A 13,685-nucleotide genomic window follows, 5' to 3' on the forward strand; every position below is an offset into this window, starting at 1 on the left:
GGAGAAGAAGAGGGAAATAAAAGGATTAACAGCTAAATTAACATAACTGTATATATATATTAAAAAAAAAGAAATGGAAAAGTCAATAATGATAACTAGTACTCCAACAACCAGGCAAATAAATAAATAAAAGAAGAAACATCCATGTAAGCCACAGCTACTGTACACAAACTGTGGAGTCACGATGAACAGAGCACACAACGCACACGACGTTACACAAACATCGAGACACACACACACATGGCGCCTCTGCGCGGTACACGCACTCGCACAAAGCACACACCACAGACATGTAACGGCATGTGTTGGCCGGAGTAACTTACAGGCACGTAAAGTGGTTGCGCAATCATGAACAGAGACAGAGGAAAGTGGGTAGGCCCTCTGAAGGGTGTCCATGTTACTATGTACACTGCCTGACATGCAAGAGCAGTCTTGCTCTGAACGGCCGCAATCAAAACAACATGCCAGTTTCATTCGTTTGTAGACGGACATCTTGGCTACAGTCATGTTTAGGGATGAGAGGAGAGGAGAAGCAGCAGGTTAATGGCAAAAGGAGAAAAAGTCATACAGGGGAAGTCGGAAGGTAACTTCATCGTAAGTGCAAGCCTTAGCCGCCTGCTCCCACAGACTTGATCCCCAGTTACAGACCAGCATACCCTATCATCACACATATGAAACATTAAACTGTCAAAAACACCTTACAAAAGCATCCAATTTATTCATTTTTTTGTATTTCATATATGAAAACATAATTTTTATATTCAAATTACTGATGTATGTGCAGCATTTTGCATGTTGACTTCGTCCCAAGAGGTCAAGCTGTGTGCTAAGGCTTTTTATGCCATAACAGGTCAAAAGGCAACAGTAGGGCTGTGGGAGAAGAGGGGAAAGGAGAAGGGGTACAGGGAGGGAGGCATTCAGGAAAGAGGCATGAGCAATGTCTTCAGCAGCAAACCTCATACAAAGTTTCATACATACAGACAATACATACATCCTCTGTTACGCTGAAGGTGTGGATCACGTACCTGTATCCCATCATGCAGCAGTCGCAGCCCTGTCCATGGCATCACACTACTCTACTGGCTAGACCGGCCATTTCATGCTAGAATTACAACTGCAGTTTCACTACTCCACTCCCCAAAGGTAGTATCACTCTTCTTTGTATCAGTGCATAAATGATACATATGATAACTATATTCAGATTTAACAAAGCATCTATTAACTTGTCATCGAGTGAATGCATAAACAGCAATACGTGTGAGTGTACTTGTCTTTTGTGTGTGCACACGTGTGTCTGTATGTACAGTTTAGCTATATGTCTGTTTTTACAAGTGCAAATACAACAGCAATGACTGTTTCAAAACGAACTGCTTGTTGCTCAGTATGTTAGTCATGGAAGTTTTTGATACTTAATTTATGTGCCTTTCCCCAGATGTGATTGATAGAATGGGTAGTATTAGGCAATGTACTGTGGAACCAGTATGTTTGTCTACTAAGCATCCTCTCACTCTTTCCAGAAAAAATAGAGTACACCATTGTACCTTTAACTGTGACAGTGTGTTCAGTCTGTAAACTTGTAGTCCATGTAGAATAACCAGACATGTGTGTGAACATATGTGAGTTTGTATGGATTTGTGGATTTGCGTGTGAGTGTACACAAATGCACATGCACATGCACGTGTGTGTGTTTCTGTAAGAAGCCCTGAACCCCAAGGGGAGAGGAGGTGAAAGCCTCCAGATCAGCGTCTTTCGATTGCTGTGAGCGTGGGCAGAAACAGTCCCCGGTCCCCATTCTCTCATTGCCGGGGTGCATAAGAGATAGTGAACTAATGCTGTCTGGCACCCTTCCACAGTCAAACACTTTCAAAAGAAAATATCCAAGTTTTTAAGAGCCAAGCCTGATTGAAAGATTATGTTTGAGGCTCTGGCCATGGACAGAATGGGAAGCGTAGATCATAACCCTTTTGGGATGAAGACACGAGGGGCCTGTTGTTTCCTCGGGCATGCATAAGTGTCTTATGAGCATTTCAATTGCATGCAGATAAACACAGCTTTGGTGCCAGTGGCTAGGGAAGGTGCACCGAGTTAACGGTTTACAGTAGAGAAACAGTACGGGGGCATGGCAGACGGAAGCAGTGAGGATATAATTTCATGCTAAAATCAATAACTTCAGAGTTTTGGTCTGGGCATTGGAAAACAGTATATGTATATGTGTGTTGGCTTTGAACACATGGGAGAAGAGCAATGGAGAACACAAAACACACACACACTCACACACACACACACACTGACAATGGATTTGACTTATGACTTCACAAATACTCAATTTCCAGTCTACAGCTTTAGGTGTGTATTTGAGGGCATTCGTAAGGAAGGCATTCAACATGACCACTGCCCTGATTAACTGTCTGCTTGGGATTGGTCACTCAGTGTCCATTATCCACCATGGCACAACAAAATGTTAAGACAGAAGCAATCAGGGCATCATGTTAAATAAAGAGGATGCCCCAAAGAAGTCACCATTCTAAAGGGTCCGCCTAAATCAAAGGCCACCATATTCAGCAACAGTGCAAGGTCAAATGATATACCTTAGTTGTGAATTCAACTCTTAATTCCGTCTGAAACACAGATATTTCACAATAACATGGGCAAAACACATCTTTATTTCTGTTGGTATCTTGTAAAAAAAAAAAAAACAGCACAGAAAAGTTTTGAACACAGTGTATTTCCCCTGAAAGATTGTGTGCAGGCACACATTCTTCACCAAACCTTGTATCTAATGTATCATGTAAAAAAAACAAAAACAAATTAAGATGCAAACACAAGAAAGTGCGTTTCAGTCAGCTGTTGTTGTAATGTGACACCACACTGATACAGAAACACACACTTGAATTGCACTCTTGCTGAATAGGTTTCACAGGACCTGAACGTCGGTTTCCTCTACAGACGTGACTCTGGCATGGCACCGCCATCTAGTGGCAATCTAAGGTCATAGACGCTAATGCTGTGTACAACTACTGGACTTTCGACACAAGAGTAGTGAACAACAAAAGGTTCGGTGATTGTCTAGAATTGAAATGCACAGGTCTGGGGGCAACAGCATTTCAATTCAGAAAGACACTGATGATTTCTGGAATATCAGCTGGAGCTGGGCGAGGAGCCAGAGTTTTGTATGGCGGGGCTGAAATCACAGGGATTACAGAGCAAAGGGGGGGGGGGGGGGGACCAGATTTTTCTGATTGTGTTTTGGTGACCTAGCTGGTCAGAAATTTAAGACCATCCCTCAAGAAAATATTCTGAACTCTGGAGGTACAGCAGCGTGCAAAACTGTCTTGACAGTAGGGGCATATTGTTAAATTTAGTGCATCGTGTTTAATCTACAACTAAAGCTGGACTTTTTGTCACATTTGCTTCTCTACTCACCTGCAGCACAGGGATAGACTGGTGTTTACAAAACAGCTAATGCACAGGAATTAAAGCTAATTAAGGGTTTAAGAGCCAAATAGTGGGGAAAAGCTGGGGAGTTAATGCACTCCTCATCCTCGTGAGTCATTTTAAGTTTTCATTCCTTGCTGGTTGGAGCACCAGCAGGGCGGCCCTATGAAGACAGGGCTCTGCACTGATGTGTTGTTATTTTTTGCTGTATTAGCTTTGGTCTGGTCTTACAACAGTGTAGAGATGAGAGGCAGGGAGAGGGATGCAGAAACTATACTGATACATGCAACATAGATACAGTGTACTATTGGCTGATGAGGAGAAAAACACTTGCACTGCACTCTGGGTAATAGGACACCCATTTTCTTTTTTACTCACAATAAATCACTACCAGTGAGTAGTTAAAATAAAGTGGTTTTCCAGTGGCAGCAGGGAAGGAAATACATCAAAAGTGTGTCAATGGTCATAAAGAAACATAAAAAAAGAAAAAGAAAGAAAGAAAAACAGAATAGCACTTCCATTGCAGTAATGGAACTGTCACCTCCTTAAATGCAACTTCTCTTGTCGGCAAAAAAAAAAAACTATAACTAGATAAAACATGAAGTCACGTGTAACAACAAAGGCGGAGATGTGAAGACAATGAGTGAGAAAAAAATATTTCAGACTAAAGCCCTATTCGCAGGGGACTAGTATTACCTGGGGTCCTCTAGTAATTTGTAATAATTGCGGAGGTCGTCTGTGATCTTAACCCCATGCAGATAGGCCGTGTTTGTAATTTGTCATTTGTAAAGCAAAATATTTTGGCAAACACAGAGGTCATCTGATAATATTAGTCCTGTGTGAATCTGCATCTCAGAAAATGTGAGTCTTTTTTTTTTTTAGCAAGGTTTTTGTCTTCTCCGCACCTTTTTTTCTGCCTCTTTCCCGGTTGAGAATTATGGAGGCTGCAGTGGAAATTACAGATGAACGTTTTGACAGCATTCTGGGTGCAAATTCAGCATGGAAACCCGTTTGCAGCAACAGCAAGCTCAAATCCATCAGAACAGCGAAATCTCAAAAGATGGCGAGATGGATGACATATGCATGGCAGCAAGCGGATGTTACGCGGAGCCTCGACATTTTCAATCATCCGGGGGGTTAATGTCAGTAAATTCGAGTAAAATATAGACTTTGCTCATACCGTGCGAGTACACTGCATGAAACACAGACGTACGGGGGTCATTTCTAAATCACACGAGGTCCCCAGGTAATACTAGTCCTGTGTGAATAGGGCTTAAGTGAGGCTGGAGTCTGAAAGGCCTGTAATTGTAGCTCGGTGGCAGAGCAAAAACGTGTCTGAATAATTGAGATGACACAGACAAAGAGAGGAAATGCTGGGTATCTATTTTAAAGCCGGGCTTGCTTTGTAATAGGCTGCTTACTGTAATTGTCTGTGACCTTTTCTGGATACGCAGGAGATTCAGCCGAATTATTTATCCAGTGGCTAACATGGCCTGACAAGTGACTACTGTATATAGGTCAGGTAATACTCATGCACCACTCATGCATTAATGGTGATGTGTCAACACAACGTACATCCAAGCTATTCATTCAAAAAGGCATTTCACAGAGCAAAATGATTATCTAAACATTAAAATCAGCAGAATGCCCAAGTTTTTAATTTTATTTATGAATAAATTAATGAATTGAAGAATAAATAATGGTTAAATTCAGTAATATTCTCCAACTAGCCAATTAATTGTGTGTAGATGTGCTACAGGTCATTTTATTCCCTCATCTCACCAAACCAGTACCCTCGTCTTTCACTCAGTGACCCTGTAGCTCGGATTGGCATTAATTACATGTTATATGAGACTCATTCTTAATGACTACATTTACATGACAAGAAGTCTTCACACATAGGAAATTGCTTATATCCCAGTTAAGGTCTTTTTCGGGATACACTCTTGAATGTAAACCTGCAGTCCTGCATAAGTAGAAAGAATAGTTGGTAAACTATGGTAAGAAGTGACTTCATGAAGATAAAAAAAAAAAGTAGCACTAAATGCAACATGCCTTATTGTTTTAAGTGATATCTGTATGGTTTGTGCCTCTCAAGATTGTGTTAGCTTATTTTTAACAGATTTTCATGTTTGCATGATTCAAACAACAACAAAAAAGTTTCATTTCCCCTTCCTCATGTCACTGTATATGCAGTTTGTGTACAAAGTAAATTTTCAGTTTGCATAAATAAGGGTAAGATGTAATGTTCAAGCAAAAAAAAAAAAAAATCAAGAAAAAGTGACAACACCTCCAGTTTAAAAAGGAAAAATAAAACACAATTTGATTGTTGATCATACCACAATGAAGGTTATGGAAGTTCAAATAAGACTCATAATCACTGGACAAATTTGGTTTCCTATGGGTATATTGATGTTATTATGTATACCTTTAAATGTACTGTGCCACTATATATATATATATACGCAAAAAACATCTATAATTGATAAAATCTCAAACTTAGGGGGCTGGATGGACCCTCAGAGGGTAAATAATGGGGTTGAGAGAGGGAGGAGGAGGGGGTTGTATGGGGCAACATGGAGGCATGACAGCATAGGGGTACTCACGTCGTTTGCAGCCACACTTTTTGATCCGTTTGGGGTCAGTGATGTCATCATGACAAGCTTTGCAGTAGAAAAATGCTCTGAAGGAGAAACCGGCACAGAAATTCAAAACCTTCATATTGCACTTTTTGTTTTTAATAGTTCTTGTGTGTTATTTGTTTTTATGTGGCACTGAGGTCCTTGTGAAACATAGTTTCATTCCCTTGTATGTATGAGACATGCATATAAGGCAATGACAAATAAACGTAGTCTGAGTCTAAGTAGGTGACCTGCCCTTTATTTATTTTTACAAAGTGTCCCCCCATTTTTCTCCCTAATTGTACTTGGCCAACTACCCCACTCTTCCGAGCCATTCCGGTCACTGCTCCACCCCCTCTGCTGACCCGGGAGGGCTGCAGACTACCACATGCCTCCTCCGATACATGTGGAGTCGCAAACCGCTTCTTTTCACCTGACAGAGAAGAGTTCCACCAGGGGGACATAGTGTGTGGGAGGATCATGCTATTCCCCCCAGTTCCCCCTTCTCCCTGAACAGGGGCCAACCAGAGGAGGTGCTACTGCAGCGACCAGGACACATACCCACACCCGGCTTCCCACTCGCAGACATGGCCAATTGTGTCTGTAGGGATGCCCAACCAAGCTGGAGGTAACATGGGGATTCATACCGGCAATCCCCGTATTGGTAGGCAATGGACTGGACCGCCACGCCACCCGGACACCTGACCTGCCCTTTATTGATTTGAATTTACTACTCGTGTTGGTTTCTAGGCAGAAGGGATCACCTCTTCACTTCTTTGGCGTCACTGGCGATAAAGAATCCTAGAGTTCCTTCCTGCATCTTGACATGGTTCCCCGGGTTGATGAGGATGCTGGGTATTCAGAGAGATAGACATACCATGCTCATGAACCTCTAAACAAGCTTTAGCTCACACAACGTGCCAATTAAGAGGAATGGTACGGACTTGGATCTGCACTGCCTCCACTGGTCTGGGCTTTATCTCAGTGTTATGGTCATTATAACACACCCTCCCTGTTCCCTGTTTTGAGAGAATGGCTGAAAATGCTGTGTTGTGTGAAGCGATTGTGCGTTTTGTTAATTATCACAAACACACCTGCTCCTCTCCAACTTTGGGCAACTTTCTGATGTCACTCGCATGAATGGACGAAATGCAATACAGCATGAATAGGATGGGTCATTCAATTTTAATTCTTTTCTTTAAAGGATGGCATCAGATTGTCTTGGTGTGGGAAGGGGGGAACGAGGAGAGAGGAGGAGAAGGTGGAGAACAAGGGGGAGGGCAGAAAGAATTAAAATTGAGGCCACGGAGTGGTTTCAGTCTCAGCATTCAGATACAATCATCTGGTCAAACAAATGTTATGGTGGCAAGACGGTAATACTGCGGGGTATGTATACTAAGTGTTGTCTGAGTTAGTAATTGACAGTGAAATGCAAGGGAATGAACAGCCCTTGGTCTAGTGCCTTTTCATAGTAGGCAGTGTCCTCTGCCATTGTACACTGTTCAAATTAATGCTATTCAGAATAACGGTGACATAAACTTCCATCCATCCATATCCAAACCGCTTATCCTGCTCAGGGTCGCAGGGATGCTGGAGCCTATCCCAGCAGTCACTGGGCGGCAGGCAGGGAGGCCACCAGACCATCACAAGGCCCACACACACACACACACACACACACACACACACACACACACACACACACACACACACACACCTTGGGACAATTTAGTATGGCCAATTCACCTAACCTACATGTCTTTGGACTGTGGGAGGAAACCGGAGCACCCGGAGGAAACCCACACAGACACGGGGAGAACTCCACACACAGGACGACCCCGGGATGACCCCTAAGGTTGGACTACCCTGGGGCTCGAACCCAGGACCTTCTTGCTGTGATGTGACCATTCTAACCACTGCACCACCATGCCGCCCAACTTCCAAATCTTCTGAAATTCCCTTACAGTAGATAAACCGACACTAACCAAATACATTATAGTTGTCAGGCTCTGTGTCGCACAAGCTAATGAATTAGTTCTAAAAACATATACTGAAACACAATGAAAAGTAATCAAACTACAGCACAAGCCTCATTCAAAATGATTGGATGTGTAAGTCTTTTTCACTCCATTTTGGTGACATTAAGTGGCAATATGTTTCTTGGTGCATAGCTGAAGCTGTATTTGAATGCTCTTTGATTCCTACAGTGACTGGCTGTATCATTCCCCATTAATTAGACTGAGACAAAGGACAGACAAAACACACACGCTCGCACACACTCACACACCGTGGTCATTCATGGTTACCTGTAGGCAACAATCATCAATGACGCGAGTGTGAACTTGAAGAGCAAAACACTGAAACCACACAGCTTTGAGGGTCACACTCCTACCGCCCAGAGCCCAGATGAAAGCATCGCTGTTCAATTCTCCTTCACACACATAACGGCAGTGCATTTAGGCCAACACACTGGCTCTGTGTGGTCAGCGACTGTTGGATTACAAAACAATCCATTTCCACTTTCTAGAACATGTACCGCAGTGGACATGGACATCGGAAGTGAAGACTCTACATCTGAAAAAAAATTACATCTTTCCTCTGGGCTCTAACAAGGTTATGTCGGAGTAAAAAAAAAAACAGCAAGGGAGCAATTGAATCTATTTTTTTGTGTGGTTATGATCAAATTGTGCAAATCATGCTTACAAGTTTTTCCACACTACAAGAAAAAACACAGCACCTAGTTTGCTAAGATTGAATGGCCCCCGTAGCAGGAAACAGGCATAACATGCTTTTTTAAAGAGAAAATAAAGACAGAAATTGATTAGACGGAGACGAATTGACAAACGTTGCTGCCCAAATCTGAGATTTCACAGGTGTGCTCATTGCGGGTGGACGATGACAGAGCATGGCAAATTGGTTTCAACAAGTGAACAGAGACGCCTTAATAGCGCCAAAACCTCATATTGTGAGCAACAAGGCAAGCATCACACACCTTATGTGACGGTGTCGTAGCATGCAACTACCACACAGCGTGAGGGAGCTAGTCAAACAGAGAGGCGTTGCCACGGCAGCACGGGTATAGAGACAGGTACGTAGATGCAGACGGTTGCAGTAACTTCTGTGCAGTTGGATTGTTTCTCAAACACCAAACTGACAGGAAGTGACCTCACTTAAGAACATCTACTCAAAAGACGGATGAGCGTGGGCGTACATGGTGGTGGAGGTGGTGACACAAAAACACATGCACGCGCGCACCCACTCACACACACACCACACACGCAAACAGCCACTCTTTCCCGGCCTGATAATACGAACACATACAAACAAAAACACACACAAAAATGGCATACACACATGCGTGCACAACGCAGACACACAAACAAATGACATAAGTAGCACTGTGAGAGTGATGAAATGAGTGTATGAAATGTACATTACTTATGGACAACGCAGCCTACGGTTATCAGTTTCATTTTGGATAAACTTAAAGCTATCCAAATCAAACAGTCCCATGCCTTTCCTTATAAATAAATAATAAATAAATATATATATTGCTGGTGTCATAAAACCATGAGAAAACATGCTAGTGTGTCAACCACTGTGTATGGCAATGTTAAAAAAAAATCAATCAGTTAATTTCATGATCATGTCCAAAATGAGCCAAAATAAATCATAACTATTCATCTACATCTTCTTTGGGGTCCAATCATAAATGTATGGCAGTCTCTGTGAGTCAGATTTTAAGAACCATGATGTACTTTTCTGACGATGATATATAAAAAGACGGAGTGAATTAATTAGCTTGGCAATGCCGACGTAGGGATTAAATACTGAGCGACACTGAAAAGGAACTGAGGGTGAGGAAAAAAAATGACTTAAGCGCAGGACTGGTAAAGGACAAAACTGAAAAGTTCAGGCAGAAGGGAGATATGGAGAGGGTGAGCGTTGGCCTTGGTACACCAACAACAGTAAAGACAAAGAGAAACAGCACATTTATCGTTTATCTACCCTCTGTCTGCCTGCAAAGAAGTTAGTGCATTAAGCACAAGGGACACCATGAAATAAGAGTTAGAAAAAGAGGCCTGTTTTGAGATAGCATTTGGAAAAATATCCTTGGGGAAACTCCCAAAGTCAGAGGCTTTAAAGTGGTGGAGAATGGGTCGGGACTTTGGAAGTAAGATAGAGGGCATACCGCTTTCGGCTTCTGCAAACAACAAGAAAAAATCTCAAATCAAACAGTTGTCATCGACATAAAAAGAAAAGGAGAATATCACTATCTCCCACGATTTATTCAGTTTTCCTTCTTATACAGTAGTTGCATGTGTCTTTATGCATGCTCAATAATCCAGGTAAGAAAACCACAGAAAGTCGAACCAGTCCATCTGGATACGTTTATTAACAGAAACATTTCATCACTCATCTAAGTGACCTCTTCAGTCTGAACTGACTGCAGGTATCCCCGCCCTTATAAATAATAGTTATAACGACCAAAACCAACCACCAGTTTCATATGCAAATATGGTCATGACCATTAATGAGTTACAATGGCTATGCGTTACTATTCACAGAGGATTTGGGAATGTTTGCAATCTCAAATCACAGTGCACCAGCCAATCGAAGAGAGGAGAAGGACAACAGCTGCCTAAGTGTAAACCAGCGGTGATTCTGTGTGTGGCGGGAGTGTCGGAAAAGTTGAGATGTGTATTTTCCAAACATCGCGTCTCAGTTGCTTTCAAACCCAAAACACGCTGCGCCAGAAATTGGTCCACCCCAAGGATCGGGTCGCATCCGGCACAAACAGAACAATATAGTGTACGCTGTTAAGTGCCGCGAGGATTCCCGTGACTTGTACATCAGGGAAACAAAACAGACGCTGGCCAAAAGAATGGCACAACACAGGAGAGCTAACGTGTCAGGCCAGGACTCCACAGTCTACACCCATCTACAGACTAGTGGCCACTCTTTCAAGGATGAGGATGTGCACATCCTTGATAGGGAGGAACGCTGGTTTGAATGGGGAGTCAAAGAGGCCATCTATGTGAAGAGGGAACAACCATCCCTGAACCGAGGGAGGGCCTAAGAGTACATCTGTCACCATTTTACAATGATGTGATTGCAACCATTCCCAAATCCACTGTGACTAGTACACATGACCAGGTCTGTGAATGTTCTCATTCATCCAGGTCATGGTTATCCAAAGGAGTTGAATCAAGTGCAACTGGACTTGGTATATATCCGTGAAGACGTTTCGCCTCTCATCCAAGAGGTAATTGAAACTCTTATGGTCATGGCAATTTGCATATGAAACCAACTGTTATTTTCGGTTGTTATGCCACTGTATTGTTTATAAGGCTGGAGATACCTGCAGTCAGCTGAGACTGAAAAAGTCACTTGGAGCACCTTTCTCTCAATAAACGCTGTGGCCAGATGAACTGATTCAACTTTCTGTGAGTAATTGCATTTGGTGTCAAAGATGTACAATTTTGTCATGTTGTGCATGGCTGTAGTTTTGATTTTCTGACAAGAGGATGAGAAAGCTCAAATGGCACGGAGAATTGTGGCTATACATTTTCCAGAAGAAAAAAAACCCCAAACACCTGAGTGTATATGCAAAAAAACCAATAACCAATTCCAGATGGAAACATCAACAAAATCCACTATAAAAAAAAGCAAAATAAATGTAGCAAGAGTTTGAAATATGTCAGCATTCAAGTTCTACAGTACATGATTATCACCACCACATGATAGACAACAAAATTTTGTTAAGGTGACCTGTCTTTTTCTATATTGTATTCTAATGTGCAGGATGTGATGATATGAACCGCATTATACACTGCTCAAAAAAATAAAGGGAACACATAAGCAATGCAATGTAGCTCCAAGTCAATCACACTTTTGAGATATCAACCTGTCCAGTTAGGAAGCAACACTGATTTGTGACTCAATTTCACCTGTTGGTAAATTGTCTAATTTCCACCTGGTGGAAATTAGACAATTTGCAAGACAACCCCTATAAAAGGAATGGATTTGCAGGTGGTGGCCACAGACCATTTGCCTGTCCTCATCTTTTCTGGCCGATCTTTGGTTAGTTTTTAATTTTGCTAGTGCCCTCACCACTAGAGGTGGCATTAGGCGGTATCTGCAACCTACAGAAGTTGCTCAGGTAGTGCAGCTCATCCAGGATGGCACATCAATGCGTGCTGTGGCAAGAAGATTTGATGTGTCTCCCAGCACAGTGTCCAGAGCATGGAGGAGGTACCAGGAGACAGGCCAGTACACCAGGAGACGTGGAGGGGGCCGCAGGAGAACAACAACCCCGCGGCAGGACCGCTATCTGGTCCTTTGTGCAAGGAGGAACAGGAGGAGCACTGCCGGAGCCCTACAAAACGACCTTCAACAGGCCACTAATGTGCAGGTTTCTGCTCAAACAGTGAGAAACAGAATGCATGAGGATGGTATGAGGGCCCGACGTCCACAATTGGGGCCTGTGCTCACAGCCCAACACCGTGCAGCCCGATTGACCTTTGCCAGAGAACATCTTGGTTGGCAGATTCGCCATTGGCGCCCTGTGCTCTTCACAGATGAGAGCAGGTTCACACTGAACACATGTGACAGACGTGAGAGAGTCTGGAGACGCTGTGGAGAACGTTCTGCTGCCTGCAACATCCTCCAGCATGACCGGTTTGGCGGTGGGTCAGTGATGGTCTGGGGAGGCATATCCTTGGAGGGCCGCACAGACCTCTACATGCTAGCCAGAGGTACCATGACTGCCATTAGGTACCGGGATGAGATCCTCAGACCCATTGTCAGACCATATGCTGGTGCAGTGGGCCCTGGGTTCCTGCTCATGCATGACAATGCTCGTCCTCATGTGGCCAGAGTGTGTCAGCAGTTCCTGTATGTCGAGGGCATTGATGCTATGGACTGGCCTGCACGTTCCCCAGACCTGAATCCAATCGAGCACCTCTGGGACATCATGTCTCGTACCATCCGCCAACGCAATGTCGCACCACAGACTGTCCAGGAGTTGACCGATGCCCTGATCCAGGTCTGGGAGGAGATCCCTCAGGAGACCATCCGTCGTCTCATCAGGAGCATGCCCAGACGTTGTAGGGAATGCATACAGGCACGTGGAGGCCACACACACTACTGAGCCTCATTTTGAATCGTCTTGAAGAATTTCCACAGAAGTTGGATCAGCCTATGTTCTCATTTTCCACTTTGATTTTGACTATGATTCTGAATCCAGACCTTAATGGGCTAATGATTTTGATTTCCATTGATCATTCTTAGGTTATTTTGCTCTAAACACATTCCTCTGTCTAATAAATAAAGATTTTCAGCTGAAATATTTAATTCATCGAGGTCTATATTGTGTTTTTAGGTGTTCCCTTTATTTTTTTGAGCAGTATACTTAAATGTAATGCGCACAACTGCTTTCTGCTGCTTTTTCATGGCTGCATCTTGAACTGCATGATGCCAGTGCAGCAAAGCGTGAAAATGTCAAGCTAGTGTGCATATGTCACATCGCATTTGACCCTGTAAAGTCAATATAATCACATCTGAACATATCGTTTACTATGGAGCCCTATGTCAGTACACAAAGATGTGTGACAACAGGTTATGGGGGAT

General features: G+C 43.1%; 1 protein-coding gene across 1 annotated transcript in view; it reads right to left on the reverse strand.

The window, feature by feature from the left end:
- Positions 1 to 13,685, reverse strand: part of kcnma1a (potassium large conductance calcium-activated channel, subfamily M, alpha member 1a) — a 219,611-nt gene that overhangs the window by 39,879 nt on the left and 166,047 nt on the right. The window contains exons 17-19 of the mRNA XM_056292393.1: positions 10,246 to 10,257; positions 6,821 to 6,907; positions 6,042 to 6,118 (exon numbers count right to left, since the gene is read on the reverse strand). Of these exons, the coding sequence (XP_056148368.1) occupies positions 6,042 to 6,118; positions 6,821 to 6,907; positions 10,246 to 10,257 (176 nt within the window). The remainder of the gene's footprint in view (positions 1 to 6,041; positions 6,119 to 6,820; positions 6,908 to 10,245; positions 10,258 to 13,685) is intronic.

The sequence above is a fragment of the Lampris incognitus genome, chromosome 13 (genome assembly GCF_029633865.1).
Source record: "Lampris incognitus isolate fLamInc1 chromosome 13, fLamInc1.hap2, whole genome shotgun sequence".
In the NCBI taxonomy this organism is placed as follows: domain Eukaryota; kingdom Metazoa; phylum Chordata; class Actinopteri; order Lampriformes; family Lampridae; genus Lampris; species Lampris incognitus.